General features: G+C 34.8%; 1 protein-coding gene and 1 long non-coding RNA gene across 3 annotated transcripts; one reads left to right on the top strand and one right to left on the bottom strand.

The window, feature by feature from the left end:
- The first annotated feature begins 1,644 nt into the window (after positions 1–1,644).
- LOC133295044 (uncharacterized) lies at positions 1,645–7,177 on the top strand. 2 transcript variants are annotated; one of them, XR_009749291.1, is made up of 3 exons: positions 1,645–1,828; positions 6,347–6,420; positions 7,044–7,177. It is a non-coding gene; the product is annotated as an uncharacterized LOC133295044 (long non-coding RNA). The 2 variants fall into 2 exon arrangements; XR_009749292.1 differs by lacking the exon at positions 1,645–1,828 and adding an exon at positions 5,949–6,074.
- A 3,586-nt stretch (positions 7,178–10,763) lies between these two features.
- LOC133295147 (uncharacterized) lies at positions 10,764–12,304 on the bottom strand. Its single transcript, XM_061493943.1, has 3 exons — positions 11,514–12,304; positions 11,099–11,164; positions 10,764–10,897 (listed from the first exon to the last, which is right to left on the bottom strand). The coding sequence occupies exons 1-2, from the start codon at positions 12,267–12,269 to the stop codon at positions 11,108–11,110; spliced, it is 813 nt and encodes a 270-aa protein (XP_061349927.1). The 5' UTR covers positions 12,270–12,304; the 3' UTR covers positions 10,764–10,897; positions 11,099–11,107.
- Between the last annotated feature and the right edge of the window lie 3,522 nt (positions 12,305–15,826).

Raw genomic sequence — 15,826 nt, 5'->3', positions numbered from 1 at the left:
CAAGCCACAATGATATACCTCTAGTTCTTCCAGCACGGGCAATTCTAGCGTGTGCAATCCAGGATAAAAGCATTTGAGTACTGGCAATTCTATCAGCACCAATGTGGTCAGACAATTAAACACAAACTCTTTTGTTGCTCCTTCTGCGGTTAATTCATCCTTTGAGAATATTTCTACCAACTCTGCACAGTATTTTACTCTAAGCACTTCAAGTGTGATAAGATCTTTAGCCATCGATGCTGGAAACAAAATTTTAAGGCTATCGCATTTTTTAACTTGTACATCCTTTAGCACTTGAAGGCCAATAATTCCTTCAGGATCATTGTCCCAGACATGCTCCAGTTTTGGTAGATCAGTTAAAGACAATATTTTCAAACTGAATATTCCCAAAGCTTTTGTCTCCTTAATTTTATTGCTATTAAATATGGGGAAAACATTTTCTCATGTTGCATGGAAATTCAATTCTCATGTTGTGACCCTTCGATTTGCGTGCAAAGTTTTTCTTTTTTTAATAAATGTGGGACCCACCACTAGTTGAGTCACAACATAAGAATTGAATTCTCATGTAACATGAGAAAATCAAACCCCTTAAATATCACCTGCACTTCACTGCAATCCCTTATTTCTAACTTTTCCAAATTCTTAAAGCAAGGAATTAAATGAGATGGAATTACATGCACTAGATTATTACATCCTGCTGCCACCAAACTTTTCAAACTGCGAAATCTACTCACTTGCACCAAATCATGGCTATGCCATACTTGTTCTATTAATTCAGGATATTCAGAAAGCTCCAGATCCAGCGTGTATTCCCAGGAAAGCTGTAGAAACAAATAAAATTAATACAATATAAATTATTACCGGGCACTCTAGATTTTAATGGTACACCAGGAAAATGAAGGTGTTGCGAGTTAAGACTCTCAACCAATCACTTGGATAACATACTTTTTCGTTTGGGTACGGCTTTGACCAAGTCCATCATTGACATGTTTTAATAATAATCTTATAGTAGATATACCAAGTTGTCTTTGCAAACTTCAAGATGAACAAAAATATATAACTTTGATTCAAAATATCTCGAAATATCTATACAAAAAGTAAATTAGTCATAAATCAAAACATATAACTACACATAGTATAAAGCTTCAAATAATATTTAACAATATGAATTGAATTTATATTATTGGGTTCACTTTTTCTGCAGGCTGCAGATAAGTTATCTGCAATAAGCCCAATACGACGTCGTTTGGGGCGAAAATTATGACGTTTTTGTAATTTTAATTTATTTCAGGATTATAATAGTCTTTATATTTATAATTTTTTAAGATTTCAATACCAAAACGACGTCGTTTTGAAAATAAATGCAGACAACTTATCTGCATTAATTACAGAAACATTTTTCCCTATATTATTTTGATTAAAAAGAAAATGTTTACGATGATGGGAGATTCTCTCCATTCTTTGACAAACAACTAGATGAAGCAGTCGAATTAAAATCATGACGCGCTTTATCGATGAAGACAAACATGTAAATTTTTATTTTCTCTCTTGGAAGAAGAAAACCTCATAAAACTAAGAGAATTTGTATTTATCAAAGAATAAGTATACCTTATCTTTGAAAACTTTTTGTATGGTGGCATTCAAGTCATCCTCCCAATGCCATTGCTCTTCCTCTTCTCCTACAACGACAAGTATTTTTAGCAGCTTTGGTGCACTCGCGCGGGTGACTCTCGGTGAATGTTTTCATCATGGGGCAATCTCTCACAATCAATTTTTCCAATGATGGGAATTTAAATTCACATTTCTTGTAGCTGCAGAAACTCGTGAGGTATTTTAGACTCGCAAGTTCTATAGAAATCAATTTGCTAAATACAATTTCGATCACTCCGTCTTCTTCATTTCCCTCATGAGTTACTATTTCCTTTACTTTTTTACATTGGATTACCTTCATGGTCCTGAGTTGAACCAAGCATTTGGCCGTTGAGGATGCAATTATATAGTTTAATCCAATACATTCAGTTACTTCCAAATATGTTAAGTGAGTCAAAGATACCGAGGAAGGTACTAAATTGATCAAATTGCCGCAGTCATGTAATTCCAAATGCTCTAGTCTCTGTAGAACTGGGTCTCGTTCAAATCCTAGTTCCTTTATCGATGATGCCCAAAAAAGCAATAGCTTAAGCTGTAATACGGTTCCCAATCTTTCTTGTGGCGCAATGTTTCCACTTGGTACTAACTCAACAATGTCAGCGTCTAACAAGTCTAACCTTTCTAGATTAGGCATTCTTTGCAGAAACCAGTAGAGAAGTTCAATACTTGTCAATGACGTCAAACAAAGCTTTTTCATACGGTGCATTCGGTCAAAGAAAGCTTATAAGAATTAATTGGTACTACCTATACTAACAAAATGCATCTTCTATTCGGCAGCCCGGAACGGAAGAACTCCATAGTTAAGCGTGCTTGACTTGGAGCAATTCTGGGATGGGTGACCTCCTGGGAAGTTTTCCCGGGAAGTGTTCGAGTGAGGAAAAAGCACACTGAAAAGTCTCGTGTTAGTATGTGGGGATAGTCATTGATTCTTGAAGTGGCCGGGCGTTACAAGTGGTATCAGAGCAGGGCCTCTCTTCCAGTACGGTGTGGTTCGAGGACGAACCAGGCGGAAGCTGGTGGGCATGTAACATCCCGAGCGCTGATGAGGGCGGGGAGTGATCGCCGGTGCAAAAAGGCATGGACAAGGAGCGGCTCCTGACAGGCTTCCAGTGGGGGGTTACATGCATGAATGAATCGAATCGACACCCGAAAGAGAGGGATTCTAAAGACTGCACAGTTTGGGATAGCTTATAAGAATTAATTGGTACTACCTATACTAACAAAATGCATCTTCTTTTCGGTAGCCCGGAGCGGAAGAACTCCATAGTTAAATGTGCTTGACTTGGAACAATTCTGGGATGGGTGACCTCCTAGGAAGTTTTCCCGGGAAGTGTGCGAGTGAGGAAAAAGCACACTGAAAAGTCTCGTGTTAGTATATGGGGATAGTCATTGATTCTTGAAGCGGCCGGGCGTTACAAGACACACTTTCACTGTGATTCTATATTTTTGTAGGAGGAAAGCATGGAAAGAAGATGTTACAAACAAGAGTTTCACGCGAATAGCGTGATAATGGCGCAGATTGCGCCATGTCCATTGCCTTTTCACGCAACTGGCGTGAATTTCACGCTGATAGCATGAAAACTAAGGAAGAAACAACATGCTACTTTCATGCTACTTCACGCTAATAGCGTGGATTTCATGCTAATCGCGCCAAGGTGGAAGAAAAAAGGAGCCAACCCACTGCCTCTTCACGCAAGTAGCATGGAACTCACGCTAATCGCGCCAAGTACAGGGATCCTCAACTAATCGTCCGCGCGGATCGCGCGAAATTGGTGTTGATCGCGTGGACGTTGCGAATGCAGCCTGATTTTATGGGATTTGATAAAAATGGAAATTTAATCAATTATCTCATGAGATTATGACCTGATTGGATTGCTGGTTATAAAAAGGGAGTCAGAAACAAAAAAAAAAAAAAAAAAACTTTTACACTGAGAGAATTACGAAGACAGAGATCGGAGAACAACTCTTGGCGATTGAAAGATTCAAGAATTCTTCTTCTCCTTTTTCTGGTTATATTTTATGAACTCTTTTCTATTTATTGAATTGTTAGACATGAATATGTCTGGCTAGTCTTTTATTATTGTGGTAAGAGTCACAACCCTTGATGTGAACCCTTCTAGTTTGATTAATTTTATATTTGTTTATTCCAATTGAATTTATTTTCCTTTTTTCTTCATCTCTTAATTCTTCTAGAACTGATCACTCTATCGGGATTGCGAGGGTTAGGGTTTTTAATAGGGATATTGGGATTCTAATTCCAGACAAAAAAGAAAGTAACTGTTCATGTATGCACTAGGGATAGGCTACATGAACCACAAACATTAAGGATTCACTGATTCAAAAGTTTAACCTAAAAAGGGATTTATAAGGGATTAGGATTCTAATAGTGTTAATAAAGTTAAGATCACTAAGGAATTAGGGTTTAACTAATCAATTAAAAGATAGTAAATTGTTTGATCAATGGTTAAATTAAATGTAAACATTAATTCAGATTACAAGGTGGAGATCATAAATGTGTTGGCATCTCTTTACCGCAATATTCTCTTAAATATTTTCTCAACCTTTAATATCTCGTTTTTGAATTTCTTAAGATTCTTTGAATTATTCACACTTTATTAAATTGTTCTCAATTTCCACAAAACACAATTATTCTCAAACCAATTTCATTAATCCAATAAGAGAGGAAAAGTTATAATAAATTCGGTGCCTCAATCCTCATGGAGACGATACTCTACTCATCCTTTTATTACTTGGAACGATCGGTACACTTGCCGATTTTTTGAAATAGCTTAACCTGATGAAGATCTTGTACTACAAATTACTTGGACAAAGGATCAATTTGGATATTCCTGGCATTATTGGTGTGAAGAACTAATTATAAAAGTGTACGGTAGGAATTCATGACATTGTTGTAATCTCTTGTAAATATATGGTTTCTGGAATACTGACATACATATATCCTATGTTGCACCGACACGGGATACGACATGACACGACACTCCGACACCTTAATTCTAAAAATGTTAAATTTTGACATGTTAGGACACATTTTGATATTATATAATATTTTTAATTTATGTAATGTATATTATATTTAGTATTCAATAATTTAACAAAAAAATAAAACTATACTTATAATACCCATCAATTTTGTAAAGAAACATAAGATATCCCAAATGTTTATATTAAACCCAATAAAATCATAATCGTAATATAACAAATCTAATAGTTGGAACTCAAAATGCAATACAACGTAATCTTTGAACCTTTTTTGAACCTTTCCAATGAGTATTGGTAGGGGTGTTTATCAACCGATCCAAACCGATTCAAACCGCGGTGACCGAACCGAATAAATCGAAAATCGAAAAACAAAAAATCAAAAAAAAAACCGCAAATTTTAATTGGATTTGATCGGTTTTTGGATGGGTTGATGAAAACCGATTCAATCCAAACCGATCCAATATATTATTTTCCCTCTACCTACTTGGACCTTTCCTTAATCATAGCCTAAAAATTTCTAAACCCAAGACCCATTAACCCATCATCTAAACTCAAGAAAAAATGTAGTCACATCTTATCAACAAAATTTTATCTTTGTAGAGCTTCATATCTCATTGCAAAATAAAATAAAATATATATATATATATATATTATAATTTACTAATTCTTTTTTATTTCAATTTTTTTTACAAAGCCAATATATACAAAAGATGTTATTTGTACAATAATCATGAAATAAATTTCAGGATTTTCAAAAAACCGAAAACCGATCCAATCTATAATACCCCAAACTTAAGTATTTAATTAATTAATTTTAATTAAGTAATTAAGCCTGAATTAGTGAGTAAAATTAAGTATAAGACTTAATTAAACGAATTGGAGTCACTTTGGAGGTAAAAAGTGTACTCAGTGAAAGTTAAGGGGTATAAATGGGTACTGGAAAAAGTGTCCAAAATATAAAAATAAAAATATTAATATTCCTAGAATAATATTCCAGACTTTTGGGTAAAGTTTGGTAATTAATGGAGTTGAATAGATAGATGAACCAATACCCACATAAGCCACTTAACTAAGTTAAGTGACTTAAAAGCCAAAAAGAACCCCTACCCCATTCATTCCCCACGACACCCTGCACCAGAGAAGAAGAAAAGAAAGAAAAAGAGAGAGAAGGAGGAAGGAGGGAAGGAGAAGGGAGGAAGAGGGTGAGAGGGCGATTCTCCACCGATCGGAGTGATTCCAAAGCCTAAACCACTCAAAATCTTCCCCTCTTCCATAATCCTAGCTTAGTTTTGAGTGGGGGTTATTGTGGAGAGAGATATTCTCCTTCAAAAATTCGAACCCTAGGTGAAATTGAGGAGATTGATGGCTCCTACCTCCATGGGAGCTTGGGAGGCTTCTATTGCATGGTTGTGTGACCTATTGTGGTAAGTTTCCACTTCTCCAACCTTGTATTCATGGAAGTTTCTTGAGGTTGATGATGATGAATAGTATATTTTGGGGTTTTATGAGTTTGAGTGTGATGGAGGCTTGGTGTCTTTGAAAATGTTGTTAGTGATGATAAATAAACGGTGAAAATGAGTTTAGATTGTCATTTGAGTATAGTTTGACATTTGAGTAAATTATGCTTGAGATTAAGGATGCTCTTAAATGTTAAGATATTATTAGCATCAATTGATTGTATTCCTTGTGTTGATAGGATTGAGGCAAGAAGACCAAGTAGAGTGACCAACCTTTGTGGTTGTGTGCAATTGAGGAAAGCTCAAGAGCAAGGTAAACCTTTGGACCTTGGGGTTGATCCCATTGAGTGTTCCACCATACTCCATGGAGGAGAAATGGTTTATGAGATGTGATATGTAATTATGATTGTAATTGTATGCTCATGCATTGATTCATGCATTGATACATGTTATGATTGATTGATGATTATTGGTTGATGTTTGATCGTTTAAGAGTAATTGAGGAATGGTTATAGAAGTAGCAATAATGAATGAGGTAATGGTTGAGGATTGTGATTGAGGTTATGAGTGATAGTATTATGATGAGAATGATTGGTAGGAACTTCCCTTGGAAACAGCCCAATGTGGATCTCCATGTGGTTAGAGCCTAAGAGGAACAGCCCTATGTGGATCCCTCTTGGAGGTTCCTAGATTGAGGAAAGGACTTCCCTTGGAAACAGCCCGATGTGGATCTCCATGTGGTAAGAGCCTAAGAGAAACAGCCCTTAGTGGATCTCTCTTGGAAGTCCATGTGATGCTTGCTGATAAGAATGTGTTAAGCTATTATGATTATGTGTACATCGAAAGTGAACCTTAGGGTGGAGTGATCTCCAAGGACCTCTGGTTTACTGTGAGATATACAAATATCTCACCCCGTGTTGTGGGGCATCATTTCAGGTACTGATAGAGGTGAGGTTGATCGAGGCAAGAAGCATGAGTAGATTGTACCTGATATCTGGGCATGTTGAGTTGCATGCCATTTAGCATTGCTATATGTATATTTTGATGCCACATGATGTATTTTGGAGGACTTAGTGCATGATCATTGTAGTAGTAATGGGTATCTGATACATGGTTACTTGCTTTGATCATGTTCCTTTTGTAACTAAGTCCTTTGGCATGTATATGAGATTTGTAATTAAGACATGATGGAATATTGTAAGTAATGAAGATATTTATGTATGATGCTTACTGTAAGTTAAATGCATGAATGTATTTTATGTATTGGATTGTTGAGCTGGAAAGTCAATTAGGTACCTTGTGCTAAGTTGGGAATCGTTGAGAAAACAAAGGTTATGCTGCCCAAATTTTAGTACAAGCCATGAGGAAAAAGGCATGTATGTCCCTTTAGATGTGTTTGTATTATGCAAGAACTAAGAACCATTTATGGAGAGGAATTTATGTGATAGATTTGGACCGTGGTGTATGTATGGAAGTTGTAGATATTTTTCTTAGCTTTCCATAGAGACCAATATTATGTGAATTGGGCAAGTACAACTCTAGTTAGAGGAAAATACTAAGAATTGGTGAAACCTTCAGAGCTTTGGCGCACCTGGCGCCAACCTTGGCGCACATCACGCCATTTTGCTCGAAAGCTTCTGTTTCGTAGCGCAAATCGCGCCGGCATTGGCTCAAATCGCGCCGGGATCACCAGCTGGCGCACCTGGCGCCAACCTTGGCGCCTCCAGCGCCATTTCGACCGGGAGCTTCTGTTTCTATGGCGCCCGCCGCGCCACAGCTGGCGCCGGTCGCGCCGGGATCAGCAGGATTCACGCGCTCGTTTCGTAGAAAACCCATAACTTGGGCTGCAGTGCTCCGATTTGAGCGCGGTTTGAACCCACGCGTAGCTAACGAAGAGATCTACAATATAGTAGAAGTTGTGAAATAAATAAGAAGTAAATTAATGGTTTAAAAATGGAATAAGAACATGATGTTAAGCTTGGTTTATCTGATTCCGCGAGGTAATATGGTTATGATCACGCAATTGGATATTTTAAATTCGACGTCGTTTTAAAAAGAAAAATTTACCCGGATTTTTAGTTGAGCCAATGTGATTGTAACTGCGCTTAATATCATAATGCGATGTTAACAAACTGGTTCTAGAACGGGGTGTTACACAATCCAAACCGAAAAAAATTGGATTGGATTGGATCGGATCGGATTTGGAAAAAAATTCAAGCCGAATGGATAATCATATGATCAAACCGAAAGAATTGGATCGGATGATTTTTGCTTCCAAAACCGATCCAATCCAGACCGCGAACACCCCTAAGTATTGGAGTGTCGGAAAGTGTCAGTGAGTATCGGAAAGTGTCGGACACGACACGTTAGGATTTTTGAAGTGTCGGTGCTTCATAGCATATATATATATATATATATATATATATATATATATGGGTAAATATTTTTACTACCACTTTAGATAAGATTATTTACAGCTACCATTTATAATTTTGTACTACCTATAGTATATAGTTATAACATTAAAGTTGCTTGTTTTCTTCTCTCTGCAGTAATTTTTCAAAACCTGCTGATGTGGTGAGAGAGAAAAAAACAATTTTAATGTTATTAAAGAATAACTATAGATAACCTTATCTAAAGGGCCGTAGAAATATTTTTTATTATATATATATATATATATATATATATATATATATATATATATATATATATAATTGTTACTAAAAAAAGTTTGTTCAATTATTGGTGGATTGTTCTGTACAATTTTCTTCTTATATTTGTTGGTTTGTTTGTGTTATAATATTATGATTCAAAAATACTTTAACTAATCATTGGAGTAATTGAAAAGAAGGCTACCAGAATCCCCCCTACAATACACTTGTGATTTGAAAGCTTGGGAAGATGAGCAAACGTTGAACCCCCATTAGAATCCAGATTTAAATTGAAGCTAGATAGAAATAAATGGACAAACTACCCTGTTCGAGAAAAGACCAGTAAATGGAGCAATGGTCCGAATATATGCCAAAGTTGTCCCAACCAAGAGGAATCTATTCTTCATGTGCTGCGTGATTGTAAGTTTGCCCGTGAGATTTGGAATGAATATTGGTTTAGAGGAAGAGTGCCACATGAATTCTATAGGTTGGAAACAAAGGACTGGTTTGAAAGAAATATGATGAAGAAATAGTTTTCTTATAGAGCATCTGATTGGAGAGATATATTTTTTCCTACATACTGGTTTTTATGGAAATGGCCAAACCAACAAATCCATGAAGATGGTGTTTGCAGACCTTCCAGAGGTTTCATTCTGATTTCGAATTTTATAGAACAAATCAAGAAGGCTAGAATGAAGGATAATGCGAATTTGCAAAATGCATCTTTTGTTCCGATCTTACGAAATTAGATTCCTCCAGAAGAGGGATATGGTTTAAGCTCAATGCAGATGGAGCATCATCCAATATTAGGAATCAATCAACATGTGGAGGTATTGTGAGATTTCATAATAGCATATTCAGAAGAAGATTCAGCTATAATATTGGATATTGCAATCCACTAGATGCTAAACTTTGAGATATTTTAAAGGGAATTGAATTGTCATGGGATACAGGGATAAAGAAGTTGATGATCGAGAGTGATTCCACTATTGCCATCAATTTACTACAAGACAGACATGAAGATCCTAGAAACTCAAGGGTATTCAAACAAATTCGAAAATGGTTGTCACAAGACTGGACCATACGTTTCAAGCACATTTGTAGAGATAGTAATTCTTGTGCTCACTGGCTAGTGAAGTACTCTTCTAGGACTTGTAATATGATCAATATCTATCTAGACCCTCCTCAGCGTTTACTAGAGATGCTGGAAGAAGATAGGATTAGTGCTATGTCTGTTTTGTAATCTGTTTTTGGGGCTTTGCCCCTCCCCATTACAAAAAAAAGAAATAAATGGACAAAATTAAGGGTTAACAAATAGAACAAATATACCTTGCGCAAAAAGTTCCTGTGAATTTGACTCTGGACAAACCACTCGCATTTTTTTTAATATATATATATATATATATATAAACAGTGCATAATACAACGTACTTACTGAAATGATTTATCTTTCTTCTTCATAACAATCTGTAACTTGTAAGTTATAATCACACACATTGTTACATTAATATATAGAACAATGTATTTCTTCATCAAATCGGTAACTTAAAATCACACAAGATTTTTTTTATTTTTTATTTTTTTATTTTTTAACACACAAGCAAACACAGTAATACTGGATTAAACACAAAAAAATAAAAAATAAAATAGGAATACTTGACAACTTTGTTCCTCTTCAGCTCCTCATCATGTCCTCTTGTTGGAGTCGGATCAGCCTAGACAATTTATAAAACAATGGTGTTAGTTTTATAATTTATAATCCCACACATTATTACATTAGTATATAGAACAACGTACTTACTGATATAGTTCATGTTTGTTCTTCATGACCAGCTGTAACTTATAACCACACACATTATTACATTATTATACATAACAATGTATTTCTTCTTCATCAACTGTGCAACTTAAACCCATACAAGCATAATTCTTCTTCTTCTTTTTTTTGGTTTTTTGTTTTGTTTTGTTTTGTATTTTTTTTATTTTTTATTTTTAACACAAACAATCATAGTAATGCTAGATCAAACCCAAAAGTAATAATATTGGTAGTACTGGACAACTTTGTTCCTCTTCATCAACTTTCTTTGTCATCACTCTCCTCTTCCTGACCTCTCATGCATTATTCGAGTTCGACTCAGCCTGGATAAATTACAAAAGCATCTGATGTTAGTTTCATAACTAATATTAATCACACACATTATTACATTAGCGTATGGAACAATGCATTTCTTCTTCATCAACTGTGTAAATTAAAACCACACACGTAATTCTTTTTTTTTCTTTTTCAACACAAAAGTAAGCATAGTAGTACTGGATTAAACCCAAAAAAAGAAGTAGTACTGGACAAATTTATTCCTTTTCATCGCTGACTTTGCCATCAATCTCCTTTTCCTCTCTGGACTCAGCCTAGACAAAGTATAAACACAATAGTTATATAATAATGATGAACAAAATAATTCAAGATTTAACCATTGAAGCTGTAAATTCTTTATTGAAAATTAAAAGTAATGTTTCTAATTAACATTCTCATAGGACACACTTCTCAAGAAAAAGGATGCTAGATGTAGAAATTTTGTGGTGTAAAAAAATAAATAAACTATTTAACATACTCCTTGCCATCAATTTGGGACAGAGTGACAAGGCAAACAAAATATTCATTGTTTCGTGTCTCTCTAATAACAATAATATATAATGTAATGTTCAATAAAGTTTGTATCATCAATAAAAGAGAAAAAGATAAATGAAGAACACCTACCGTTGCCAGAAACGCCTTCCGTATGGTAGAATTGAGATCAATTTCCAATGGGATAGCATCTGAGTTCTCCTCAAATTTAACTCTTAACAACTTGTCTGCATTGATGGTACCGGGACAGAAAGTTTCCATCCTGTGGCAATTGAATACTGACAATTCCTCCAAGGATGGGAAACTTAAACTAAAACTCCCATTATAGAAGCTTGTGAGGTTTGGTAAATATTCAAGATTCAAAGTTTGGAGCTCCCCAAATATTATCTTATCATCAGGGGATTCAATCATACAAGGGAACGTGAGCTCTAGATTTGTTCCTTTTGGATCTGCATTATCCTCTGCAACAATTACCATCAGCCCCTCACAGTGTTTCACAAATAGATTTTCAAGTTTCACAAGATCTTTGGCCACTGATGCTGGAAACAAACTTGTAAGGCATTTACAGTTCTTAACAACTACTTCTTGAAGAAGTTGCACCTTTAGAAATCCATGAGGATCTTCATTCCAAACATTCTCCAGATTTGGCAGCTGCTCTAAAATCAATTTCTTGAGGGAAAAAGGGAGGGGGAGGAGGGCTGGTTCCATAGTTTTCATTTTTCTGTCTTCTGTTATGCATTTCACATCAAATATGGTCTTCACAGAACTACAGTCTCGAACTTCCAGCCTTTCCAATTTAGTTAAGAAAGGAAGTAAATGAGACGGCAGAACATCTGATAAAAATTGGCACCCATCCACGATCAACACCATCAAATTACTGAAGCACATGTCTGGGACTGGCAGTATTCCATGCCATATCTCTTGTAGCGTGCTCTCTCTGAGATCCAAATGTGATATATTCCGTGCTTCCTTTGAAATCTGCGCATGCAAAAGAATGAACTCAAAAATTTATTATTTAGGGGGGTCGGTAAGAATTGATATTTAGAATTATATTTTATTTTTAATTTTCCTAACACTGAAATTGTTCAAAATGTTAAAATTGAAGTTTGACATTGATCATTAAAAAAAATCCCAGTTCTTGTATTGATCATATATGACAACTTACATATATACAATTCAACGATGACCTTTCCCTATCTTATCGAAGTTGTTTTGAATTAATTCCATCACATATTCTTAGCTTTGCTATCTGACTTAATAATATCTTAGGCTTGTCCATTTCTTGTTATATATGAGAATACTTTACTTTTAAAAATGCTTCAATGAGACCTCCTAGTTAATGAGAAGGATAAGGATGTTTTTACACTTGAAGTTTGATTGATTTGAATTCACGATTTAATGTTAAATTATTAGTTTAGTTATTTGAAATTTTTAATCATATATAATTCGATAAGATCAATAAGAATATGAGAGAGAGAATGTTATTCATCCGATACATACATACCTTTTCCGCAAACCTTTTGTGCAGGGTATGATTAAGATCACCTTCCCATCGGGGACTTCCATATTCGATGATTAAACTAACTCCTGAAGACAACTTGTCTGGATTTATTACGTTGAATGGACAGAAAGTTTTCATCCAGCTGCATGAGATTATGGACACATTCTCTAAGGATGGAAAGCACAAAGTTGAATTCCCTTTGTAGAAGCACGTGAGCTTTGGTAAACTTTCAAGATACAAATCCTGGAGCTGCCCAAATATTATTTGTTCATCCTCATGTGATTCATCCCCCTCTCTGGACACTATCTCTTGCATTGATTCGCAATAACATATCTTCATCATTTTGAGTCGAGCCAAACTTTTGGCTGTTGAGGATGTAAACAAATATAGAAGACTTTTACAATGACGTACTGTCAAATGTGTCAGATTGGTGAAAGATACCGTGCATGGTACCAAGTTTATCAATCTTCCACAAAATACTACTTCTAATGTTTCGAGATTTTCAGCAATGGAATGTAGCCAAGAGTGCTCTAAACCAATGGATTTGAGATTATCCAGATCAAATAGACTGAATTCTCTGAGGTGCGAGAGACCTCTAAGAAGACCTCTAGTGTAAACGGCATTAGGTTCAGCTGAGAAGATCTCTTCGAAAAAACCCACGCTTAATACAAGCTTAATAGAAGCCTCTAAGAATTGCCGTTGTTCAAATTTCAATCTTCGAGATACTCGATTCCAGCGGAAAAAACTGTTGAATTCTTCTTCAAATGGTTGAATTCTTCCATATCGAAATTGCAATTCTCGAGATACTCGATTCCAGCAAACCTCCTTGTTTCCAATACCGAATGTCAATTTCTCCAAGCTGGGGATCTGGATAACCTGTAAAGATAAAACAAATAAGAAAATTATAGGCGAACAGAAACTATCAGAATATCAACTTATTTTTCTACTACACAGATTTGAAGTCTTGTGCAACTTTCTACATCTTCATGATGAGAAAATGAAGCTCTACTTGCATTATCCTATATATTTAATATGAGAAATTTTTATAATAATTATCAACTTCAATCAATTGTAATTTTTCATGTTTTAATAAAAACGGGCTAAGTTTCCATATATATATATATATATATATATATATAATATGAGAAATTTTTATAATAATTTTGAGTTTCAATTGTAATTTTTCATGTTTTAATAAAAAGGAGTAAGTCTTCATATATATATATATATATTTAATATGAGAAATTTTTATAATAATTATGAGCTTCAATCAATTATAATTTTTCATGTTTTAATAAAAACGGACTAAGTCTCCATATAGGGTGCAATATAAAACCCAGTCAATTAGTGATCCTTTTAATTTGGGCTTGGATATCTGATTAGTGTGGTAATAGTGTAGACCTAACTCATAGGCCCATGATAGGAAGGAGACTAGGGTTAATAAGTGTGGCTAAGTGCCCTCTGCATTCACAGTGTGTTGGACAACCGTCACTCTACAACTTGCCCCATCAATGGTTGTAACCAAGGAGTAGTGTGAATTACAGAGGAAGATCTTAATCTTTCCAACTTTGCAGGAGCATCAGAGAAAATAAGAAGCAAGAAAGCCAAGAAATCAAGAATCATGTCTTCAACAAATAAACCTAAATCTTTTGGTGTTCTAATTTCATATAATCTCATCTTAAATTTTCTTACATTTAACTGTCTTTTTAGTTAATCATGCATGGTGTTAAATGCTGAATTGTTTTTGCGTCTTAAGTTACTTACAATGTTGTGTTTAGTATAATAACCGTTCAGTTGTAGATTTAATTATAAATTAATAATTTTAATTATAATATTAAAGAATAATTATAAGGAAAATAGAAAAGTCACTTTTAATGAAAAATGAGTTAAAAAAAGACTGTCAAGAGGTAAAAATGTATGTAGACAAAATTACTCAAAAGGTAAAAGTAATATCATGGACATTATTTTTAGGACAGTATGATGATGAGATAGCTTAAACCATAGATAGCTGAGCAATATATTTATCTATGTTATGTTTGATTTGAGGTGTATTTGACATGTTAATTAGGTGAAAATTTTATAATGGGTAATATCCCAAAGGTCCAAAATACAGACGAAATGCTGTCTGCTTTATTTTGGCCAACAATATGTAAAGTTTGCCATACATGAGGAAAAAGAGAAGATTTATTCAGTTTACCGTACTATCGTATGGATATTAATTTATCGGCTATAGACAAGGCGTTAGATTTAGTATCCCTTAAAATTTTACAGGATTAGTTTACTCAATGGAGTAATAATCTCTTATGGTGGTGTTTGGTTGAGGGCTTTTTCAGATTATCCCATGCAAATGAAGTTGGCAATCTGATTTGCACTTGTTTGGTATAGAGAGAAATGGCTGATTTCCTAGGCAACCATAATGCATAGCATTTTCAATTTTGTGAAAGAATGCTAGACTTTGGCACTGTTTAGAAAGCATTGTGAGAGGTGGTTTTATATAGATAGCTGGGTAAATCACATGGCTCCACAACAAATCAGACCATTATACCCTCTGACAACTTGTATGAGAGATGCTATGATATTATCGTGCTTCAGATTCGATTGTGCAGTTGGAGCTTATGCAAATGGCTGAGGGGATAAAAGGTTGGGCTTTATGCAAATGGATCCTACTTAAAATATTTTAATCAAATCATACACATTATAATATCTACTTCTAAAGCCTCCTTTGAGAGCTGTGCTCTCTGCCCCCTCCGAGGCCAGGTCCTCTATTTTTTATTTTTTTATAACAACAGGAATTAAAAAAAAATGGCAAACAAAACACAAGGATGCTACTATTCAGCGCTAAGAAGAGGGACATTTTTGTAATTTATAGTTATTTTAAAAATATGGACATTTTTGTAATTGTAACTTATTTCCCCATCTATATTTTACTTCAAACCAAACATAG

The sequence above is a fragment of the Gastrolobium bilobum genome, unplaced genomic scaffold (assembly GCF_033153095.1).
Source record: "Gastrolobium bilobum isolate Gb01-03AN ecotype WA unplaced genomic scaffold, APGP_CSIRO_Gbil_v1 utg913, whole genome shotgun sequence".
Lineage (NCBI taxonomy): Eukaryota > Viridiplantae > Streptophyta > Magnoliopsida > Fabales > Fabaceae > Gastrolobium > Gastrolobium bilobum.
Note: the sequence above shows the minus strand (reverse complement) of the source record. Positions and strands in the feature narration are given on the sequence as shown.

Bases quoted from the DNA above. Each gene is read 5' to 3' on its own strand.
- LOC133295147 (XM_061493943.1), bottom strand. From the start codon at position 12,269: ATGTGCTTCAGTAATTTGATGGTGTTGATCGTGGATGGGTGCCAATTT. The intron at 11,165-11,513 runs GTAGGTGTTCTT...TACTTTGTCTAG, and splicing joins GGAAGGCGTTTCTGGCAACG to GCTGAGTCCAGAGAGGAAAA.